We start from the raw sequence: 23,415 nt of genomic DNA, 5'->3' as shown, positions 1-23,415 counted from the left end.
GGTCTGGAGAGTGGTGAGACACATGCTATTTCTCTGCCCTCCCGAAGGAGGGTTTCAGTGCTCCTCGGAGAAATGATCTGTCTCACATTTTTCCTCTTGCTTGGGTAGGACTCACTCCACCCACCACACCTCCGTATAAGCCCACAGAGGAAGACCCCTTCAAGCCAGACATCAAGCACAGCCCTGGCAAAGACAGAGCTCCCACCTCAGAGGGTCCCCAGCTCGGGGCCACCGCCGAGGCTGCCCACAAGCTGCCAAAGAAGCACCCAGAGCGGAGCGAGCTCCTGTCCCACCTGCGGCATGCCCCAGCCCAGCCAGCCTCCCAGGCTGGCCAGAAGCGCCCCTTCTCCTGTTCCTTCGGCGACCACGACTACTGCCAGGTGCTGAAGCCAGACTGCGCCCTGCAGAGGAAGGTGCTGAGGTCCTGGGAGCCGTCTGGGGCCCACCTGAAGGACTGGCCCCAGCCAGGGCCCCCACGGGCTGAGGCCCAGGCCACTGGCAGGGAAGAAGACGGAAGCTGTGATGTTGGTGCCCCAACCAAGGACAGCACGCTGCTGAGAGACCACGAGATCCGTGCCAGCCTCACTAAGCACTTTGGGCTCCTAGAGACAGCCTTGGAGGATGAAGACCTGGCCTCCTGTAAGAGCCCCGAGTATGACACTGTCTTTGAAGACAGCAGCAGCAGCAGTGGCGAGAGCACCTTCCTCGTGGAGGAGGAGGATGAGGAGGACGACGATGAAGAAGAGGACTCGGGGGTCAGCCCCCCTCGCTCTGACCACTGCCCCTACCAGAGCCCACCCAGCAAGGCCAGTCGGCGGCTCTGTCCCCGCAGCCGCTCCAGCTCTGGCTCCTCATCCTGCCGCTCCCGGTCACCAGCCACACGGAGGACCTTCAGGTATGGATGGGTGGGTGGCCTCAGGATGGATGGTGGGCAGCTGAGCACCCCCAGTTCTGAGGTGTCAGGGGAGAGAGGAGCCCTGAGACCAGGGCCCCAGCTTCCTGTGTGGCCTGTGGCCTGTGTCCTGGTCAGAGGCCCTGGAGGTGGACTCCTTGGGGAGTTATGGGCAAGTCCTGAACCCAAGCAAAGCCTGCTGTGTGGTCCAGTGGTCCAGTGAGGAGTAGTCCAGATAGCCTGGCCTTGGGAGAGGAAGAAAACGCACTTTTGGCCTTTTGTGACCTTATTCATCTGTTTCTGCTTTTATATTTGTAAAATAGGTAGGTTTTTGTGTAAACATATACAGTTGACCTTTGAATAAGGTAAGGATTAGGGACACCAATCCTCCATACAGTCAAAAATTGTGTATAACTTATAGTCGACTCTCCTCATCCAAGGTAACTCCGTATCTGCAGATTCAGCAACTTCTGACAGTGTGGTATTTACTACTGAAAAAAACCCGTGTTGGTGGACCCTCAGAGTTCAAACCTGTGTTGTTCAAGGGTCAACACATCTATACAGTGTAATACCTATGTGACATTTACTTGTAAAACAAAGATTAGCATAATTCTAACTTGTGTTCTTAAAAAAACACCAAAAACCCGGCTTTAAAGCAATGATAAGGTCTATTCTCATTTCTTGGTGCTGTGGAGTTGTGCAATCTTCCGGCAGTCAGCCACTCGGTGGGAGAGCTTTTTCCTTCACACCAGGATGACGTGTTATGAGCATTTGCTTATACCGTCTTTGCTCACTGAACCGGGCTATAGAAGGAGCCGTTCCAGAATTCTGTGGGCAGCTGGGCAGAAAGAATGGAAGTCTGGCGTCTTTTGGTGGAGACAGGTTGCTTCTCTTCCCTGATGACAGCAGGATCCCGCTCTTTGGATGGGGAGGCTTAGGAGCATGGGTGCAGGTCCCAAACCCTCTGCTCGAGATGCACCTGAGTGACCACCAGATGGCGCTCCTGGGTTCAGAGTAGTGCCGCAAGCAGAATCCCGGGAAGGCCTCCTTGCCAAGCTGGTGGCTGGGCCCCGCCTCCTGAGCCTGAGGTTTTGTAGGTCGGGGGTGGGGTGGAGAATTTCTAACAAGTTCCGGGGTAATGATGACATTGCTAGAGCGCTATACTCTGAGAAACAGAATTAAGGTAGTAGAAAGATAACCTTAGAAAAATTCCTCTTTCTATTTTCTTATCTCTACTGGTGGCTCTTAATTGAAAATCTGATGAAAACAAAGCTTCCTTTCCCCATTAAAATGTACGCAGACAACTAATTGGGCATTGGATTTTAGGGGACTTCTGGACACCAACACCCCAGACACTAATGTGCTGAAGCCCTGGACTGTTATTTAAAATAAACTCATTTTGAGCAATTTCTCTAAAAGCCTGTCTATGTAATAAGCCAGAACAGTTAGTCAGAGCCATCTTCTGTCAGACCTCTCTGAGCCCCCCTTTCAGCTCTGTTCTCCTTTCCCCAGTGGGTCGCTTTGAGCTAGCCTGACTTTGTTCACGTTAGCTGGTTTCTTCTGCAGCGTCTGTTCAGGAGCTACTAAGGTTCTTCTCCTGTTGAAGCACACCCCCCAAGGCCAGAGCTGGAGCTTCTTGGCTTCCTTCCCCTCCTGGCCTGTTCAGGCCCTTTACCCATGGGCTTGGCACAAGAGTCAGGGGCCTCTCTCAATCACCATGGATTCTCCTTTTCCTCTTTCTCACTTTTGGGCCAAGTTCAGGCTGGCTTTCACTGGAGAAAGTTGTTTGGTTAACTTGGTTCCTACTCAGCTGCCTAGCAGAGCTTAATGGCTGGTCAGTTGGATAAACTAGTCATCAGCCTTCTCCAGACCAGCATTTCTCTACTTTTGCTTCTGCTACCAAACATCAATCAACAGGAAGGCTCTGAGCTGGTTTAACAAGCCCTGCGGCACCTTCAGGGCTTCCCTGGCAGCTCAGACGGTAAAGCATCTGCCTGCAGTGCGGGAGGCCCGGCTGGGTTCGATCCCTGGGTTGGCAAGATCCCCTGGAGAAGGCAATGGCAGCCCACTCCAGTACTCTCGCCTAGAAAATTCCATGGACTGAGAGGCTCCTCAGAGCCTGGTGGGCTGCAGTCCATGGGGTCACAAAGAGTCGGACACGACTGAGCGACTTCACTTACTTCACTTTGCAGTGCCTTCGAGTCCCTCTCAGCTCTTCCTGGGGGAAGACTTACAATGCTGCTGCAAGCAGATCATGGTGCTCTTATTATATAGCACTTTAAAGTTTGCTAGTCACATCCCTTTCTATTACCCTCTTTGAGCTTCACAGAGTTACTTGAGGGAATCTCAGGTGCTTTTCATTCCCATTTTATAGATGAGGAAACTGAGACTCAAAGAGGTTCAATAGAAAAATATAGCCAGCAAGTACTGAGCTATTCCTGGGCTAAGCATGTACAGGTATGTTCTGATTTGATCCTCCCAAATGGCTGAGGAGGCAAATATAATTGATTCTCCTTAGTTTACAGATGAAGAACTGGCTTAAGTAGCTGGTCCCAGGTCACCAGCAGAGAGGTAGTAAAATCAGCATTGGAATACTAGCTGACTCTAGAGCCCCTGCTCTCATTCTCTGCTGTGTTCCCAAGGATGCAGACGGTGTGTGGCAGAGTCAGCACTCAACCCCCCTTACATGCTGAGCTTCTTCTCCTCCAGCAGCCTGGCCACTGGGAAGAGAGGGCGTTGTGCAGACAGGTGCCTGGGAGGGCGCAGGCATGCGGCACCCAGGAGCTTCTCCAGCTGAGTAGCCCACTGGCTGCCTGGGGTGTGGGGCCTATGATGGCCGAGGTTGCTGCCTGGCCAGACAGCACAAATGGAGGAGGAGCCGTGGGTCTAGAATCAGCAGACCTCTGACTAGCTCTGGCTTCCCCACTTCTTAGCTTTGGGGCAAATTTCATCTTGAACCTGAGCCTTAAGATTTTCATCTGAAAAATGAGGAAACATGAGACCTCAGAGGATATTTCTTCATCAGATCAAATACCATAATGAAGTGAAAGGGCCTTTCCACCCCCAACAACATAGAAAGGTTCACAGGGATTATGGTTAGCAATGTAGAAGGCGTGTGTCAGTCACATGTTCAGACCCACATGCGGCCCTGGGTGGTCACCGCTGAGGCGGAGAGCTGGGCTCCCTCCCCTAGTCCTACCTTCACCAATGGATGAGTCCTAACAAAGCAGCAGAAACATCACTCGCCTCCTGGAGCAAGCCCTCCTCCCGCCCCACTGTGGTCCCTGCTAAGAGTGAGTGAGTCTGTTTTGCTTGTTCACTGACAGATGTGAGAGCAGAGGGTCGTGTTCAGACGGAACGCCAAGCGTCCGGCATGCCAGGAAGCGGCGGGAAAAGGCCATTGTAAGTGACTTGGGGCCCCAGAGCCCAGAGTGAATGGGGACAAGCAGGGGCGTCAGGAAGTGTGGGGGCTTCAGAGACCTGAAGTGCTCTGAGGTCATCTGGACTACAGGAGATAGTTGTATTTCTCTCATTTACAAAAGCACAAGGGTCACCAAAGGGCATCAGAGGTGGCACGTGCAAAATGCAGCCAACGGACTAGTCTGGGAGTGGGGTGGGGTGGTGTGCTGTTGGTGAGGATTTAGGGCTCAGTATCAGAGGCTCGACAGGGCTCGGGGTGAGCACTGATGAGGGAGCAGAGCCAGCCCTGCTTCCACTTGTGTGTGACCTTGAGCAACTTCCTTGAGCCTCAGTTTACTCATCTGTGTATAGGGTCCCCTGGTGTGATCTGGGCTAAAGGACCAAGAGAGCCTGTCTCTTCCTACCTGCCTGACTCTCTAGTCCTCCCTCAGAGTTAGTCCAGAGGCCCAGGCTGTGCCTGGTGGACCTGTTGCAGAGCACCACGCAGGGAAAAGTCATTAGGAAGCTAGAGTCAGTGCCCTCATATCATTAGAAAGGAGGGAAGGGAAAGTAAGACAGAAGCACAGAAAGACTCTCACTGGATTTCCATACACCCCACCCCACCACCCCCACACCCTGCCCCCACGTGCCCCCCCTCCCCCGACAACGTGGTACTTCAGGGCAGGGCACGCTCGAGGTATGCATACCGCAGAGGTGTCCTCGAAGCTGTCTGCAAGCAGGTACTTAAAACCACATGGAGCAACTTCTTGGGATCCTTGTGTGACCATTCAGTAGCTGTGGCATGCCTGGCCCTGTTCTAGATGCTGGATGGCAACAGTGAATGAGACAAACAAGGTCTCCACTCCTATGGTTGGGCCAGAAGGGAGAGGATGACAGACTCATAAGCAACGCGCAGTAAACACTGTAATTACAGATTGGGAGGTGCACTGTGAAATTAATCACGCCACGACTAAGATGTCTGAAACAAATCATGTTATGACTTGTGAGGAGGATTTATTTACATGGTTGTCTGGGAGGGGCATCTTCAGAGAGCTAGGCCCCAAGGGGTGGAAGAAGCCATCCAAGCAAAGGTTCAGGAGGACAGCGGGGCAGAGGCTGGAAAGAGCCTTGTGAGTTCAAGGTCCTGGAGGAGGCGGGTTGGGGGAGGAGAGACAGGGTGGGCAGGGGGCGGTTGCATTCTTACACGGAGCTGAACTGGGCCACCCTGGGGAACATACCTAGTGCTTGTGACTGTACAGCAGTGCTCTCTCTGGACCACTGCCCTCTGAGGTGCATGGCTGGAGGATCGCTGGCCTTAACCTGTTCCGGAGAAAGCCTGTCTAGACCAGACCCTGGTGGTCTTGCCCACCAGGAGCACAGCTGGAGTTTCTCCAGCAAATCAAAGCCACTCTTCCGATGGCCATGCCTTTAACTGGATCCAGTCACTAGATGATGGTAGGGGTTGGGGGGAGGTCCCAACCAGGCTTCCCTGATGCACCCCCTCTGCTGGGTAGGTCTAGGGGCCTGGCTCCTAAAGGTGACCAGTGTCCACATAGTATCCTGGCAAAACCAAAGCTAACGGTGGCTCCACATCCTTAGGCCCCGGTCCCACTCTTGCCCTCCCCACCCCCTCTCCCTGTAGCGACCTGGCCGCCAGTGCTCGCCCTCTGGCATCCTCAGCACCTCCCCCAGTGCCAGAAGAAGTCAGGCTCCAAACAGATACAGAAGCTGCGTTAGTAGCGGTGACTCCCTCTCCTGTCTCCGCCCAGTCTCTGTTCATTCCCTTCAAGCACGCAATCGCTCCCTTCCGGGCCACCTCCCATCCAATGCCTAACAGCCCCCTCCTCCCATAAGGCAGGTCGTCTGGGATAGCGCCTGTCATTGTCCTGTCTCTGACTCCAGTCCCAGCTGGTGTCGCTTGCTCAGCCGGGTGGCATGGACTGGGATGAGGACTCTGTGGGAGCCCGCCATCTAGGGGGCTCTAGGAAGCAACCCGAATGACAGGTCCCTCTGTGTCCTCCTCGGGCAGGGCGAAGGCCGCCTGGTGTACGTCCGAAATCTCTCCAGTGACATGAGCTCTCGTGAGCTGAAGAGGCGCTTTGAAGTGTTTGGCGAGATTGTGGAGTGCCAGGTGCTCACGAGAAGCAAGAGGTGAGTCAGGCTCTCACAGAGGAGGGGAGCAGGGGTGTGCAGAAGTCCCAGTTCAGGGCTCACCACATTGAAGCTGCCCAAGAAGACTTCCAGGACAAACCTACCGTTAGGTACAGGAGAAGGGAGGACCAGTAACAGCTGTGCAGCCCAGGAATCACCGCAAACATGTACTGATAGTCTGCTAAAGTGCGAGGCAACTTTCACGCATTGTCTTACTTCAGTTTTCCAACTTGCGTGTGATACATGCAGCCTTACTCTTTCCATTGCTTTCCTTTCTGGGTGGTGCAGATAAGTCAACTGAGCAGCTAGTTAGTGGCAGAGCCAGATCTGCAGCCCATGTGTCAGCTTCTGGTTATCCATCCTAGAGCTGGTATGGGGCTGCCAAAAGCCCGTGGTGGCTGAAGGCACACTTGCATTGCACTCTTGGCTGCAAACCCCATGTTATTCCATCCCTCCGTTCTTCTGCAGCTGCAGCCCTGTGTCCCACTCACCCAGGGAAGCAGTGTTTCATCTCTTGGGAGATCTGTAAGAATAGGCTGCATATAAATGCACAACTTATGTGTCAAAACTTCATCAGATTTGAAATAATTCTGAAGTATCTCCTGTTATTACTTGCAAACTGAGTTATTAAGGTTTTAAAATTCTAATTTAATAATGACTTTTAAAAACTTCAGTGAGAAAATAGTTTCTACATAAGAATCATTACACATCTCACAACCCTTACGATGGCTATGGAAAAGTAACAAGTGAGGATGTGGAGAGACTGGAATCCTTGTGTGCTATGAGTTGGAATGTAGTGGGTTGGCCAAAAAGTTCATTTGGGTTTTTCCAACCGATGTTATGGGAACCCAAACAAGCCAATAAAAGGTGCAACCATTATGGAAAATAGTATGGGGACTCCTCATAAAATTAAACATAAAATGACCATTTGGCCCAGCCATTCCTCTTCTGGGTATATAATCAGAAGAATTGAAAGCAAGATCTTGAAGAGGTATTTGCACATGCATGTTCATAGCACTGTTATTCACAATATCCAAGAGTTGGCAACAACTCAAGAAGAATGGATAAGCAAGATGTATATGCATGCCGTGGAATATTAGTCTTAAGAAGGATGGGAGTCAATCCTGTCACGTGCTACAGCATGCATGAACTTTGAGGACATTATGCTGGGTGAAATAAGCCGGTCACAAAAGGACACATACTGTGTGATTCCACTTACATGAGGGCTCTAAAGGAGTTAAATGCATAGACATGGAAAGTAGAATGGTGGTGGCCAGGGGCTGGGCGAAGAGGATATAAGGCGTTGTTGTTTAATGGGTTCAAAGTTTCAGTTTTGCGAGATGAAAAATTTCTAGAGATCCATCTTACAACAGCGTAAGTTAACACAATGTGGCTCTGGTGGTAAAGAACCCGCCTGCCAGTGCAGGAGATGTAAGCGACATGGGTTCAAACCCTGGGTTGGGAAGATCTCCCGAAGCAGGGAATGACAACCCAGTCCAGTGTTCTTGCCTGGAAAATCCCATGAGTGGAGGAGCCTGGTGGGCTACAGTCCATAGCGTCACTAAGAGCCGGACCCGACTGAAGCCACTTAGCATGCACACATGTACTTAACACAACTGAACCATACACTGAACAATAATAAAGGTGGTAAATTTTATGATATGCATTTTTGTCATAATTTGTTTTAAAAAGTCATGACGCAAATTAAACTCTGTACGTTCTGTGCAGTCTTCAGGATATCCCATGAAGGTAGCATGTAAAAAACAAAGCAAGCAAATTAATCTCTCAGGAGACAGTTCAATTTGTTAAGATTTAAAAAGTACTCAGGAGTCTCAGATATTTAGAGTCAGAGGGTTCCAGCCTTGGCCTGGTTCAGAGAGGTGTCAGGAACGCAATTCAGTCGAGTGTTTGTGAGGCACTCGAGGTCGGTAGGCCTGTGCTGAGTGGTAGGATGGTGCTGTCCTTGAGGAGTCTGAGTAGCAGACCAACAGATCAAGATTCATTTGGTTGTGGAACTGATGAGTGTAGATCTGACTTTAGGTCCCCCTCACGTTGGCATTCTTCTCAGGCAGGCTTCCCTCATGCTTGCAAAGTGGTTACCTCCAGCCGTAAGCATATCTCCTACCCAGGGAAGCAGGAGTTCCAGCAAAGATATGGCATGGAATCTTTGGGGTTCTGTTTTGGGTGACAGGTTCATGCTTGAACAATCACTACAGCCAAGGAGGGTCACTGTTTTGTGCCTTTCCCTGGTGCCCTGAGCCCAGCTGAGCACTGGGTGGTGGTGTCAGAGGGCAGGGAGAGAATGCTGAATAGGCAGGCATGAAGGAGGAGACGTATGTGCAACATCAGCGGTCTTAGGGAAGGTGAAGGACAGGTTAACAGCCAAAGAAGTGGCGGCTGAGGGACTTCCCTGGTGGTCCACTGGTTAAGAATCCACCTTCCAATGCAGAGGACGTGCATTTAGTCTCCGGTCGGGGAACTAAGATCCCATATGCCATGGGGCAACTAAGCCTGTGTGCCACCACTAGAGACCCTGTGTGCAGCTAGAGAATCCGCTTGCCATGACTACTGAGCCCGTGCACTCTAGAGCCCGTGTGCTGCAAGAAGAGCACCCCAAGTGCCGCAACTAGAGAAAGCCCATGCACTGCAACAGAGACTCAGCACAGCCAAATAAATGAATGAATGTTTAATTAAAAAAAAAAGAAGTGGCAGCTGAGGCTGACTTTGAAGGGTGTGGGAGTGGTAGGATGGAGCGTAGGTGTGGCCGATCCTGAAAAATGGGGATCATGAAGGAAACAGAGAGGACTACGAAGAGCCTCAGATTTCACGGCAGGAAGCCTGGGTGTGAGTCCCTGCTCTGCCCTCTGTCTTTGGGCAAATCCTGAACTCAGAGCCTGTTCCTCGTCCCAGAGGGAGAGAGGACAGCAGTTCCTGGTCACAGGGGTCTGAAGAGCATGTGAGGCGATGGGTGGCGGCCAGCACTTATTAGTGCTTTATTGCCAACCCAGTGGCCGTCATCGTGTCTGTCGGGGAGCCATGCGACACAGTCATGAGCCATTGACTCATGACTCGTGGTTTCCTGCCCCTCACCTGGTAGCAGCTGGTCTGACAGTGCCCACCAGGCTGGCCCAGTGACATGCTGCCCATTTCCTCTCCTTCCAGAGGCGAGAAGCATGGCTTCATCACCTACCGGTGTTCTGAGCACGCAGCCCTATCCCTGAGGAATGGCGCCGCCCTGAGGAAGCGCAGCGAGCCCTCCTTCCAGCTGAGCTACGGGGGGCTCCGGCACTTCTGCTGGCCCCGCTATACTGACTACGGTGAGTATGCAGGCCCTGTGCCTCCTGCTCATACCCAAAGCTCCGGGGGCAGTGGCCTCCTTTATTGAACCGAAAGCCCCCTCTGGACATGGCTCCCATGCCCAGGCTGCCCTGTGATTGTTGCTTAGTCGCTGAGTCGTGTCCAACTCTTTGTGGCCCCAGGGAGTACAGCCCACCAGGCTCTCTGTCCATGAGGTTTCCCAGGCAGGAATACTGGAGTGGGTTGCCATTTCCTTCTCTGGGGGATTGTCCTGACCCAGGGATTGAACCCATGTCTCCTGCATTGGCAGGCAGATTCTTTACCCCCGAGCCATGGGGGAAGACCAGGCTCACCCATGCTGGTGGGAGTAACTTGGCAGCCACTTGGCCTGGAGGCTGTCCTCTTGCTTTCCGTCTGGCCTCTGGCCCATCTTGCCCTATGCCAGGACTGGTACCAAAGAGATGAAGCCTCTCGTGGTCCCTTGGAAGGTCCAGCCTTGTGTTCGCAGCCAGGTGGCAGAACCACGGCTGCCGTGTCTGTGACCTCACAGGGCCGGTAGCCGCCCTGCCATCCATGGTGGCCCTGACAGGCAGCAGCCTTGTCCGTTAACTGGGCCACAGCGAAACAATATTGTTACCTTGCCCTCACCGTCTGGGGACAAGTTGGTAAAGAGGGACAAGTACAATTTCGGAGGGAGTTCATGGTAGGCCAGAGTCTGCTGCAGCCTCCACAGTGCAGATCTGAGTGTCAGGAGACCCCGGAGGCACCTGGCCAGGCAGTGCTCCTGACTTTGTGTCCCCCGTAGGGACACAGTTCCCCAGCCACGCACTGAGGACATCGTAGTTGTCTGCCTTATGTGACTTCTGCGCTGGTTTCCTAAAGGGCAAGAAACCATTAGGGGAAGGAGAATTAGAGGCTGGTGGAGCAGGAAAGGAGCCCTGGGGGGAGGGCTCTGATTCAGGCATCCCCAGCCTGCAACCAGGGCAGCTGAGCCCCCAAGACACCACCCACATGGCAGAGGTGGCCCAGAGGAGCACAGAACCACTGCCCACTGCTGTCTGAAACCTCAGGCCACCTCCGCTCCGTGGGGCTGACCCTGGTGGCAGATTTTCTGATTGGCAGGCTTTCTGAATCGCTCTGCCTTCCCCTCTCACTGACTCCTCCACCCCCGCCCAGATTCTAATTCAGAAGAGGCCCTGCCTGCATCAGTGAAAACCAAGTACGAAGCCATGGATTTTGACAGCTTACTGAAGGAGGCCCAGCAGAGCCTGCACTGATAACAGCCTTAACCTTCGAGGAATACCTCAATACCTCAGACAAGGCCCTTCCAAAATGTTTACGTTTTCAAAGAAATTAAGTATATGAGAAGGAGAGAGAGCGAGCGCGTGAGAGAGAGAGAGAAACTCGGAACTGCTGTCCTTTTAAAAAAAAAAAAAAGATCAATGTTTACATTGAACAAAGCTGCTTCTGTCTGTGAGTTTCCATGGTGTTGATGTTCCACTGCCACATTAGTGTCCTCGCTTCCGACGGGTGTCCTGGGTGCGCGCCAGATGCTTGGTCTGGCACCCACCTCCCCTTCCTCCCTGACCGACGTCCCCTCGTAGATGTGCAGCTGTGTTCACCATACCATTTCTCGTCTGTAGTGTGTGATGATGAAATTGTTACTCGTGAATAGAATCAGGATTATAAACTCATTTCTAATTGAAGAAAAAAAAGTATATCCTTAAAATAATGTATTTATGGCTCAGATGTCCTGTGCCTGGGATTATTATATTGCTTCCTTGATTTTGTTACCTATGCACTGTCATGAGGTGTTTGCCACTGACCTGCACTGCTCCCTTTACCAGAATGCCCCAGAAGTGCTGGCGGCCGGAAGCCTAGTTATCAGGGAGGAGTGGCATGCAGCCACCATCAGGAGCGATGGAGAGAGGGCCTGTTTCTGGGCCTGGTCTGCCAAGCGCTGCCTTGTCTCTCATTGAGCAAGCTGGGGTCCGTGTACAGTTGGTGCCCAGCTCACACTTAGAGTTTGTGCCTGGGCATGAGTGCACAGATCCCCGCGGACTTTGGAAAGAAGGTGGGGTGAGCTGCATTATTCCTGTTTTCCAGGTGAGGCCAGCAGCGCCCCAGGAGGCAAAATGACTTGCCCAGGATTTCACAACCCGTGAGACTTTAGTGGCCCAGCCCAGGCCCCTCCTCCTGCCTTAGCCAGGGTAAAGAGGCGAAGTTGCAAGGACTGGTAGAAGTGGGTTCAACTGAAAAGTTCAACAGGCGAGGCGCCTCCGGGCTCATTTTGGGGGGCAAGTTGGCAGCTCCCTCATCGATATTGGGCAAGTTCAGGCTTTGGTACCAGTCTTGATCCAAGGGGTCCTGAGGTGTGCTTACACCTGTGGACACGCCATCAGAGCTTCCGGGACACACCTGGAGTGATGCGGAGAGACGATCTGGGAGCAGTCACCCTTTGGGGGCCAGCTACCACCTCATCCTCCTTCAGCTTGACTCCCCTTTTCTTCACCTGTGAAGTTGTTTGGGTGTCAGGGTAACAGGGAGCAGGAGGGGATGTGAGGCATGGGGATAGATAAGACAATCTCCAAGCTCCTTTCCAACTTAGAAAACATTCTCATTGGGTTTTATTTTAAAGTTTCTTGAGTGGTATCAAAGCCATGTCCACCTTGGATGTTCAGGAGGTGCCTTGGGGGCCATTTGTGAGGGAGAGCATGGCCAGGGTAAGAGCGCACTGCTTCAGCTTCAGACAGAGTGGCTCCAACTTGGTCTTTTTCACACATCAGAGTTCCTTGGGGAGTTTTTGTATTTGAAAGAAAAAAGATCCTGCTGCTTAAAAAAGTTTGAACTTGGCTCATTTAACTAAACAAAGTGATATAATCTATTACTAATGCCAAGCCTTGTTCTTTGGCAATTGGTAGTTATGGGGTTTGGGTTTTCTATTTATGTTCTTAAGATTATAAAATACCTCAGTAGGTCAACTGGGCCAATAAACCTCTCCTGAGAGGTGAGCATACTTCAAGACCACAGAGAAGGTTAGAGAGCAATGGCACCAGAAGAAACAGGGAATCTGAGTTCCTGTGTATCAAGTCACTTCACCTCTCTGGACCCCAGTTTTCTTTTCCTGTGAAATGGACCAAGGAGGAGAATGAGGCAGGCTGATCTCTAAGGTCCCTGCCAGCTCTGATAGCTGTGGCCTCTAAGGTGGTATCTAGCAAGTACGTGGCGCGTGGGCCACTATTGCCACATCCTTGGGCAGTTGCAGAGATAACTAGTTGACCACCGCACTCATGTTCTTTGAACCTGGTCATGCTCAACAGTCCTCATCACCGCACTCTGAGCAGTCATGACTAGCTGATCAGAGTTTAACCCATCTGACATCCTGGTCTAATCTTTGAAAGTTTTCTGTCATACAGAACCCTGTGCTGGCCAGGTTTCATGCTGGCCCATCCCTGTCTGTCAGGTCCTGACCTGTGAGAGAAGATTGCCCTTAAGCCATTCCTTGGCACAGGACTCCCAGTACTACTCTGACACAATCCCACTTGGAGGTGGGGGCCAAGAGGAATAGTGGACAGGAATATGGTTGAAGAAGGCAGGGTTTATAAGGATAGACCAAAAAGGAGAATTTCCATGGCACGAGTCTGTACATTATAAATTCCCTTTATAGCTGTTCACTGCCTAGCACACAGTAGGCACACAGTAAATCATTATGGGATAGAATGGGATAGAATGGAATAGAATTTAAATCCACCTGATGCCTCCCCTAACTCCTGATTTGCACCAACGAGTAAACTGAAATTTCATCCTGTGGAAAAAATAGAAAGGAACTATACATTCAGAGTGGAGAGAGCTGCGTTGAGTACTGGCTTTGCCAAGAACTAACTCTGTGACTTAAATAAGTCAGAGTCCCTTCCTCTCCCTAAGTCTCAGTGTGCTGGGAGGGGTTGGACTAGAAGATCTCTAAGCCTCTCCTGTTTGCTTCTTCCCTGATTGCACTAGACCAGGGGTTCTGCCACGGGCAGGTGGTACCTTAGGGTGAAGAAATGCACATTTTTCGTGAAGGACAAGTTTCTTCCCTCTACTGGGTCAGCTGAAGACGCCTTTTCACTTCAGATTAATACAAGGCACTTGAAGGTGGTCAGACGCTGGCCCTTGAGCAGAGATTTGAATTTAGTCCTGGGACGTGATATGCTTAAGGTTGGGGGCTGGGGCCTGCGGATGGGAGAGGGTGCCTGCCGAGGGCATCAAGCAGTTTCTTCTCACCATCCCATAAGTGAAAGGATACAAGTTCTAAAATTGACCAACCCTGCAGACAACCTCCATCCGAAGACTCATTCGGTGCTGTGTATTATTTACCAAGGAGACTCCAAGGTCCCTCCAGGAAAACCAGTCAGCCTTGGTCTCTTTCCTACCAAATTAAGGAGTCACCCAGAGGGAGCAGCTGCCATTGGCAAGCATCTCACTGTAGCTCTGTCCTAGTGTTTGCTCTCCGTCATGTTTACATGTGATTGCCATACACGCTTACAGTAGACTGTGTTAGTAGCCACCCACACAAGGCAGGTTGTACTGTCCATCTCTGTGCCGTGCTGGTGTTTTCCAAATATGTTCCATCTAAATGCTAAGTGGAATTCTTCCATCTCCTTCCTCAGTCGGTACAAGGCTGAATCAGAATCCTCACTCTCGGGGGCTCTGGTTAATGAAGGAAAATGCATCAAAGAGGTAAAGAATATGAGTGGATGGAGTGCAGCTAAGGCCCTGACCCTCTTCTCCCCATCACACCTTGACCCCCAATCAGAACACTGCTTTGAGGTATCAATACAAAGCACCAGTCAGGCGTCTGCAGCTGCTGTGAGCTCTCATAGCCCTGTGTGTGGAATGTGCTCAGGAGAGAGGCGGGGCTTTGGGAGCTCCAGGGTAGGAAAAGGAGGGGGTGGGGATGCTCTGAACTGCAAAGACTCGGTACTCAGGTCCTTACGTGGGAAGAGATGCAATGAGAAATCTGTCTCGCCTAAAGCCTGTGTCAATGTTTGGAGAGCGATTTCTTCCAGGCGTGTGCAGTCTGCACGCTGAGGGGCAGGGCCAACATGACAGTGTAGCCCGTCCGCATGGACAGCCTGAAACCCTGTCCCAGGCCCCGGGTTCACTTGCAGTGACAGCCGAGCCCCCAGCTAGAGCGATGGGGTGTCCCAGCTGTGAGGCAGAATCAACCCCAACGGATTTGTTGATCTGACTCACTCATGTCGAAACTGCAGTCTTTTCTTACCGTTTGTGATTTAGCAATTGTCCTCAGACATGACCAAGGAAAGAAGCTGAATGTATAGTAGTAAATAAAGTGAACCTAACGGTTTCAATGGCCAAAGAAGAGGGGTCCTTCCCACTGGGGCATAGGGAACCCGGCTAGTGCTTATGTGCAATATGTTTAAGCTGGGCCCCAAGTCCCTGAGACGTTTGCACACATAGATGGGCTCCAGGACTGTCTGCTGAGTCCAGGGGTACAGGGTAAATGGAGGGAGAGCTCGGGAGCTGGGAAACCTTCATGCACAGAGATGCCCTTGGCTTGAAACAGACATAGAGTGGAGGGCCCCTGGGAGCCGGCTGTGGAATGCCCAGGAAGCAGGCAGAGGCTGACTTTGCATTAAACCAATAAAAGCACTTTGAGAAACCCATGACACTAAGCCTGGCTCCATGTTTCTACACTGGCAAACATGGATCTCCCTGGGCGATGTGAGGTCCTCTCCTAGGCATTGGGACAGGGGGCCAGGGGCTGGTGAGGGAGGAAGGCAGAGATGCCTTCATAGACATCAGCCGAGGGAGAGCCCATCCTAGGGCCAGTCCTAAAAAAAATGGAGCAATGCTTTTTGATCTGGTACCTATTTTTGTTAAAAAAAAAAAAAAAGGAAGACAGTGCAGCCAATTGAAATGGGTTTGCAGAGCAAGTCACTTACCTATAAGCCATCTTAAAGTGAGAAACCCAATGTTTCTTACTTGCTATGTGATCTTGGGCCTCTGTTTCCTCATTTACAGATGGGAATGAGTATTGGATGGGCTGAGCACTAAAGTCTCTTTCACCTCTGATGGGCTAAGATTCCCATCCTGGAGCACCAGGAAGCCATCATTAACTCATGAAACCAATTCCATTCTCTGGCTGTGCCCAACTCATGTTTAGGGTGAGAGTTCTCTGCAAGGTTACCAACTAGCAGGGAATTCAAATCCACATGGTCCTGGCCGAGTAACCTTATATGAGGAGGCCAGCTCCCCAGGACAGATCTAAGCCATAGTTTCTGGTGGGGATAGTGAGAAGTTAAACCCCAGCTTGGCTGGGTGGCGATGTCAAATCTCATATTAGCTTTGTCTTCCTCCCCACCAAACAGCTTTCAATCTGAATGTTGTGACCTCTTAGCTGTTTCTCTCTTGCTGTCAGACAATACTAGCAATACACTTGTTTTTGCAAAACAGCTTAACTTTTCACACATTTGTTTCAAATGATTGTAAAACATACGGGGCAACAGGAGGCATGGATCACACTGCATATGTTTAGGGCAGCTTTTGTTTTTTGTTCCTTTAATGGTATAGCAGTGATAGCTGAGGCTCTGAGATTCTGTGGGGCAGATTTTCAGAAAACTCCATTTCATCAGAATGCCTTGCACATTCAGAAGCAGCACAGAAATCCAACTGCCCAAACTGGGGGCTCAAAGAATAGGGTTTTGTAGGTGGTCAGTCCCTGGGCTATTCAATAACGCCTCTAAAAGGTGTTTTATAGCTAGGACCCCCTCTGTGCTGTATGTTTTGTCAAAGGATCCGCCAGATCTCCACTTTGCCGGCCTCGCTCATGGGTGACTTTTGAAGGGATTGGTCAGCTTCCACCTCAGCACTTTGCCTTATCAATGTCTAGTCGCCATCTAGTGGCCAAAGACTGTATCCACCAGCTACCCAGATAGAAGGCAAATAAAGCCTTTCGACCACCTTGCAGTCCAACACCAATGTTGGGAATGAAATGCAAGGACATGAGCGAACTGTCTGTGTGTTTAGAGCCCAGTGTAACACCAGTCAGAAGCCCCAGAAGCAACCACTCAGACTGAAAAATACACTAGCTCTCCTGAGGGCAGCGGAAACACGAGTGGACCCGGCCCAAGTGCCCAGGAGGGGTTTACTGTAACTGCAATACTGGCAGCCCAGCTGCTGACCTTATAAGTGAACCTCTGCCAGGTGGCCCCCACTGGACCCTCAGGACAAGCAGAGAGGTTGTGCATGAGGATTTTGTGGGGGGTCTGGCTGTGGCCTTTGATATGGTCTACTGAATAGCCAAACAGCTTTTGTTTGCTTGTTTTGTATTTTGTATTTAAAAATCTTGTCAATGTTTTTGTGTTAGGAATAAAAAGTCATAAACTACTCCCAACTTTGTTTCTTGAGGAATGTTCTGATTCCAACAGAAAGAGGTTGGAAATCTCAAGGGGTGTGTGGTCAGGGTGGTCAGTGGACCAGGGAAGTGGACCGCTTGGATTTCCAAATGGTTTCAGTGGAAGATGGCCATCCAGAAGTGTGACGTGGGGCAGTCTGCTCCGGAAATTCACACCCACCCACCCCTTTCACCTCCTTGTGCTGCGATACTAGCATTAGCATTGGCTTGGAGCATCTGCTTCTTCCAGAGGTGGCTGCTAATGTTGAAACCAACCCAAGATTCCTCACCCCACCCACCCCAGGTTTCTAAAGAGATGGTGTCTGTAGCTAGCCTTAATTGACTGGGCAAGGTGGTCCCTATGGTCCCTTCCAGCATTTCCAAATCTTGGACTCAAATCCTTTTCTCTTGGTGTGATCATGCAGCCTAGAGAATTCTGAGCAATAGGAAGCCAGGGCTTTCCTCGGCTCTGTAACAGGGTCAAACCAGGGAATGGCTCACCTTGTGAGGTTTGGGTATCCCCAGGGGTACTACTGTAGGGGGCATTATTTAATAGGAAGCTCAACAAGGTAACTACAGCCTGGGGTGCGTGAGTGCAAGGCTGTGTGTGTGTGTGTGTGTCTGCACGTGTGCACGCTTATGTGTGTGTGTGTGTGTGGAATTACATTGATGCATTTCTTGAGAAAGGTGCAAGAATTTCACCTACACAGAGGGACACATCTGCTTTGTTATTTATAATAGAAAGCTAAATTTTAATTTTTTAAAGGACACTGCTAATGATTGAGAATCGAGTTTTTAGTTTTGCTATTTTTTTTAATTGGTAGAGGATTTTTTATATATTTTTTCCATTTTGTTGGGTTGTGTCCTTATTTATATAAATACTTTATCTGTGAGAGGCAAGGAAGAAAACTTCTTTGCTTTTAATTATTGTGGTTGTCATCGTCCCTATTTTATTTCTGGTGTGATTTATCTGTCTTACCTTCTAAATGAGAAAATGTTTTCCTGTATTTGTACATTGTCAGATTCTATAGTTTCATAGATAATTTAACCAAATTGCTCTATGTATTATTATTCTGTGAGTATAAAGTTCTATTTTAATGTCTGTAAATACTTCAGAACTGGCTTCTTTTCTCAAACTCCACTGTGGAGTTATTGTTTACATCACAAAAACTGTAGAATCTCTATGCTCATGTACTGTAAATAGTGAAGTGATCTGCTTATAAATAAACTTAACAAATACACTATGGAGATTAAAAAGAAAATACCACCCACAGCTCTGCCCAGGTGTGTCTTTCTTTATTGGGTCCTATGTGCTTGTTGAGGGTTGCTCCGGCTGCTAACTAGGAAAAGGCTTCTAGTTTCAGGGTCATCTCTCAGAGAAGACCTCAGCCCAGGGTGCCTCTCCAAAACTTTCCAAGTTTGCTTGTCCTTTTTTCATAGCACTTTTCATGGATCACAAAGAACCATTCAGACTCGCTTCCCATAACATTGTTCCATTACCAGCTTTTTGCCAGTATGACTTATAAAGCTATACCACCTTCTGAACAAGGACTCCCTTGTTTTGGTATATCTGCTTTTACACACACACACACTACATATATGTGCTAAAAGCGATATTTTGACATTATGGTTTCAGGCAAAGATACTTGCCATTTGACAACTGTGAAACAGTCTCTGGACAGAATATGGAAAAGAGACTTGAATTGTGTACCATATTTGGGTGAACTTGAAACATTTTCCTTTGCTTACTTACTCCCAGTGAGAGCAGTGAAGAGTGGCATCTCCCAGGACCTTTCATCTTGGATGTGTGTGTTATTGCTGCGAAGTTGTCCTTGGTTGAGCCAGTATGGCCAGGCCTTAACACCTGGCATGGATCTGTCATTGGCTGCAGGCCACCACCCTCAGGCAAACTGTCTCCCTGAGGATGAGGTAATCCCGAAGGGACTGAGTCTGAGGGCTGCTTGTTGACAGTGCTCATCACTGCTGAGACCACAGTCTTCAGTAAAGACTGTGTAAAGGGTCTGGGCAGCTCATCACAGTATCTGCCACAACTGGATATTAGGGGTTCATGTGTGGCGTGTGATCGTGATGTGATTATGTTTGAAAACACCTATTCATCTTTAAAGATGCATAATGCAGGAGTCAATGATATGCCTGGAATTTGCTTTTAAATATTTCAGCAAAGGAAAAAAAAAAAGAAAACTCTAAAAGGACAGATGAAGCAAATGCAGCAAAAATCCTGATGTTAGAATCTGCTTGATGGGTAGGAGTCAATTCATTGTATAATTCTCTACTTTTGTGAATGATTGCATATTTGTGTACTATAAAATGAAAGTATAAGAACACAAAAGATTCTAGGTAAGTAGGTGAGTCTGGCACTAATGTTTGGGTCTGTGAAAGCTAAAATGTCGGTTGTCACTCAATAAAAAGTTCTCACAGCTGAAAAAGAGGCTTGAAAGCCACTAGGAAAGATGTAAACTAAATTCTCTTTCAGTTTTCAAGCCCCACAACTCTGACTTCTCGAGCAGGTGATGTGTGGTTTCCCACCGGCCTGGGTCCTCTCGTCCATGAAGGGTGGGGCCGGCCTGGGCCCTGGGTCCTCGCTCTGCTATTGGACACAGCAAGACTTGGATGCAGGCCCGCCCCCAGCTTGCCTTCCGCCGGGCTGACTTCCTGCGGCTGCTGCAATCAGTCAGGAAAGACAACACACCAGGTGAGAGGAGGCTGCCGCGGTCTTTCCCTCTGACCTTGTTTGGACCAAGAGTTGCAAACTCAAGGGCTTTTGGAGGTCCTACATCCACCACTTGGAGTTTGTCCTACTCTGGTCAGGGGCGGTTGGGGAGGAGTAGAGGGGAGGCTCCTTTGCTGGGAGCCTCAGTCTTGGGAACCACGCTGTGCCACTGCTAACGGTGTGATTTGACCACGACACTTCACCTCTGCGAGCCTCTGTGCTGTCTTACGCGTAGAATGGGGGCAATTGGGTTGTGGAGTGGCCTGAATGGGCCTACGTGTGTAAGGCTCTGTGGTTGTGAGTGCCCAGTGTGTGTGGGGTTGGAACCCCCCCCCCATCCTCCCCTTTCCGCAAACCTTGGTTGGCTGCCTGCTGTTTCTGCTTCTCCTCCTCCAGCCCCTTCATCTTGGTCTCGTACTCATCAGCAAGCGCTTTCCACTCCTTGCGGTTGTTGGTGATCCCATCCAGCATGGGAGTGATCTCCTCGTGGAAACGGGAGAATTCCTGCAAGAGACAGAGCCTCTGGCACAGGCACAGAGCCCTGGGATCCGGCTCCAGGCAGAGCGCAGTGTGTCACGTCCTCACTGGAGTGAGCTTCCCCAGGGGGGTGGCAGCTTCCATCACCCAGCGGTGTTGGAGACGACGCTGCAGGGCCCTCCGTCACAAGGTCCCATACCTGGCTTGCGTAATACCCTCCTGTGGCACCACCTGGCTTTCAGGATGGATCACAAACTCCACAAGGCTCCCAGACCCAGTGGTCTTCCTCATCACCAATTGGAACGCTCCGGACATGCAAGATCTCTGTCTGGGCCTCACACCAGCTCGTCGCTTTGCTGGAACTCTCTAACTTCCCCCTCTTTTCCCTTGAGGGCTCTACTCAGACATCACTTCCCCAGAGAAGCCTCTTCTGATCCCCAAGGTAAGTCGAATCCTCTGTTAGCAGTTCCCCAAACCTTGCATTCCCACCTCACACTTCACTGTAGTGACTCCCTCCGCTAGTCTGCCTCCGGAGCTGTGCGCTGGGGAGGCAGGCACATCTCTGCTCGTTCACGGGGGTGACCTTGGCCCAACACAAGGTCTGGGGCACAAAGATGCGACGAGGATTCTAACAGTCTCTTAGCCCTAGAATAAAAATAATGCCTTTAAGCACAGCACGTGACAGTTTGTGATGCTCTGTGTCTCCTTTGGTCCTCAGAAAACTCCTGCCAGGTGGGACAATGAGACTCCTCACTCCTAGATTTTTGGGTGAAGAAATGGAGATGCAGATTGGCAGAGATTTGCATAAGGTGAGAATGGCACATCCAGGGTCCACTTCAGAGTTCAGCCAGAGCTAACTGTGCTCAGATCAATTCTGCCAGCAGCCGTGTGACCTTGGGCAGGTCCCCATGAAATTGGGACGGTACCTCATGGAGTTGCTGTGATAATGCACGTAAAGCTCTTAGCCCAGTCCCCATTGTTTTGTATGTTACTGATGATCACAGAGAGCATCAGCTACCCTGCCCTGTTGCTTGGAGGATCCTCGTTAGTCTGCGTTTATCAGAGATGCACTCGTGCGCCCTCTGCGGGCAGAAGGGCTGCAGCTCAGGTGAAAGTGAAAGTCACTCAGTCGTGTCCAACTCTTTGTGACCACATGGACTATGTAGTCCATGGAATTCTCCAGGCCAGAATACTCGAGTGGGTGGCCTTTCCCTTCTCCAGGGGATCTTCCCAACCCAGAGATCAGACCCAGGTCTCCCGCATTGCAGGTGGAGTCTTTACCTGCTGAGCCACAAGGGAAGCCCAAGAACACTGGAGTGGGTAGTCTATCCCTTCTCCAGTGGATCTTCCTGACCCAGAAATCGAACCGGGGTCTCCTGCATTGGAGGTGGATTCCTTACCAATGAAAGGGGGCTTATCAGGAAAGCCCCCACGCAGCAGAAAGAGCCCTCAAATACAGGGTCAGGCTCCCCCTCCCCCTCTGATGCTGTGTCCTGGCCCTGTCATTTCTCCTCTCTGACATCTGTCTCCTCGTGTAACATAGCCAAAATAAAAATAACCAATGGGAGGTGGATGGTGGCACAGATAATATGGATAGGGGCATGGCGGGTTTCTCAAGAGGGAGATTTTAACATTGAGCCAGAGCTCAAAGAGAAAATTCAGAGTATCTTTCGACAATTGAGTAACTGTGACCTGTCATATTCCCGCCAGCTGGGGAAGTTAACTGGACATGTATCTGCTATGCTCCCCATGTCTCTGCCTGAAAAGATGATACATCATTTGACCCACAACTATTTACTGAACAACTCCGGGCTTCCTTGATAGCTCAGTTGGTAAAGAATCCACCTTGCAATGCAGGAGACCCCGGTTCGATTCCTGGGTCAGGAAGATCCACTGGAGAAGGGATAGACTACTCACTCCAGTATTCTTGGGTTTCCCTTGTGGCTCATCTGGTAAAGAATCCGCCTGCAATGTGGGAGACCTAGGTTAGATCCCTGGGTTGGTAAGATCCCCTGGAGAAGGGAAAGGCTACCTACTCGAGTATTCTGGCCTGGAGAATTCCATGGACTGTATAGTCCATGGGGTCGCAAAGGGTCAGACACGACTGAGCAAACTTCACTTAGGATGTATGAAGCTCCAGGCTCTGGCCTGGGTGAAAAGTCACAGAAGCTCTTACGGGGCTGTCCTGACAACCAAATGCCACTGGAGGTGAGATGCATTTTGTAAAGTAGCACTCACAGGTCACTTGCCAGGGTTTTTTTATTCCTGATATCATTTGGGAATCCCAGGCTCATCAGAGACATTTTGTTGGGCCTGAGAAAGCGAAGGACCTACCTTGTAGACAAAGGTGCAAACAAAGTCGATGAAGCCGACCTGAAGCTTAGGGAGTTCATCCGCCTTGTTTCTGTCCATCATGGGCTGTCAGGGGGAGAGAGAGTTAATTGCACTGGGCCCCTGTTGGGCTGATGCAGCACGGAACCCATCCTACCTATAAAGTGAAGCATTCTTCCAAAACAAAAACCCTCTCACTGGTCTCCCTGAGTCTGGTGGGGAGCCAGCAGACCATTCCAGCCAAGTTTACTTTCAACATCGATAGATTCATAGATGGACAGGTATTCCCCTTGCATGGTCTGTGCTGTTAGCACAGTGCCATGGGAAGTAGACTCCTAGACTGTTGGAACTGAAAGGGAAATCTAAATTTTGGCCACTTGTCAATCTCGACTGAGCTGACTGAGCCAAGGATACACCTTAGAGCAGGGTCTCCAAACTTTGGGAGGGAATATGTTGCTGGGCCCACCCCCAGAGTTTCTGTCCAGGTAGGTCCAGGGTGTGCACAGCGGGGGAGGGGTGGAGTGGTCTGTGGACTTGCATCTCTAATGTGTACCCAGGTAGCAAGGTTGATGGTGGTCTCCAGGGAACACACTTCGAGAACCACTGCATTAGGGGAAGGTCATCTCTGTGGTAAGGTCACACATCTGTGTGTCAAGGATGAAGGGGCACATCTCTCCATCATGGCCAGGTCACTGCTCTCCACCAGAACAAGATCACACGCCCAGTATCAGGCTGAGGTCC

General features: G+C 50.5%; 2 protein-coding genes across 3 annotated transcripts in view; one reads left to right on the top strand and one right to left on the bottom strand.

The window, feature by feature from the left end:
* Positions 1 to 18,408, top strand: part of PPARGC1B (PPARG coactivator 1 beta) — a 121,133-nt gene extending 102,725 nt beyond the window's left edge. The window contains exons 9-13 of one of the 2 annotated variants that reach the window (XM_040239586.1): positions 109 to 895; positions 4,219 to 4,294; positions 6,321 to 6,442; positions 9,605 to 9,759; positions 10,916 to 18,408. In XM_040239586.1, the coding sequence (XP_040095520.1) occupies positions 109 to 895; positions 4,219 to 4,294; positions 6,321 to 6,442; positions 9,605 to 9,759; positions 10,916 to 11,016 (1,241 nt within the window). In that variant the 3' untranslated portion in view covers positions 11,017 to 18,408. The remainder of the gene's footprint in view (positions 1 to 108; positions 896 to 4,218; positions 4,295 to 6,320; positions 6,443 to 9,604; positions 9,760 to 10,915) is intronic. The other variant, XM_040239587.1, reaches the window with a different exon arrangement.
* The window catches only part of PDE6A (phosphodiesterase 6A), a 79,691-nt gene continuing 70,071 nt past the window's right edge, over positions 13,796 to 23,415 (bottom strand). Inside the window, exons 20-22 of the mRNA XM_040239616.1 lie at positions 22,678 to 22,761; positions 20,223 to 20,370; positions 13,796 to 19,817 (exon numbers count right to left, since the gene is read on the bottom strand). Coding sequence (XP_040095550.1) covers positions 19,744 to 19,817; positions 20,223 to 20,370; positions 22,678 to 22,761 — 306 coding nt within the window. The 3' untranslated portion in view covers positions 13,796 to 19,743. The remainder of the gene's footprint in view (positions 19,818 to 20,222; positions 20,371 to 22,677; positions 22,762 to 23,415) is intronic.

The sequence above is a fragment of the Oryx dammah genome, unplaced genomic scaffold (assembly GCF_014754425.2).
Source record: "Oryx dammah isolate SB20612 unplaced genomic scaffold, SCBI_Odam_1.1 HiC_scaffold_5, whole genome shotgun sequence".
Taxonomy (NCBI): Eukaryota; Metazoa; Chordata; class Mammalia; order Artiodactyla; family Bovidae; genus Oryx; species Oryx dammah.
The sequence above is the reverse complement of the archived record's forward strand: the minus strand, read 5'-3'. Positions and strand labels throughout refer to the sequence as shown.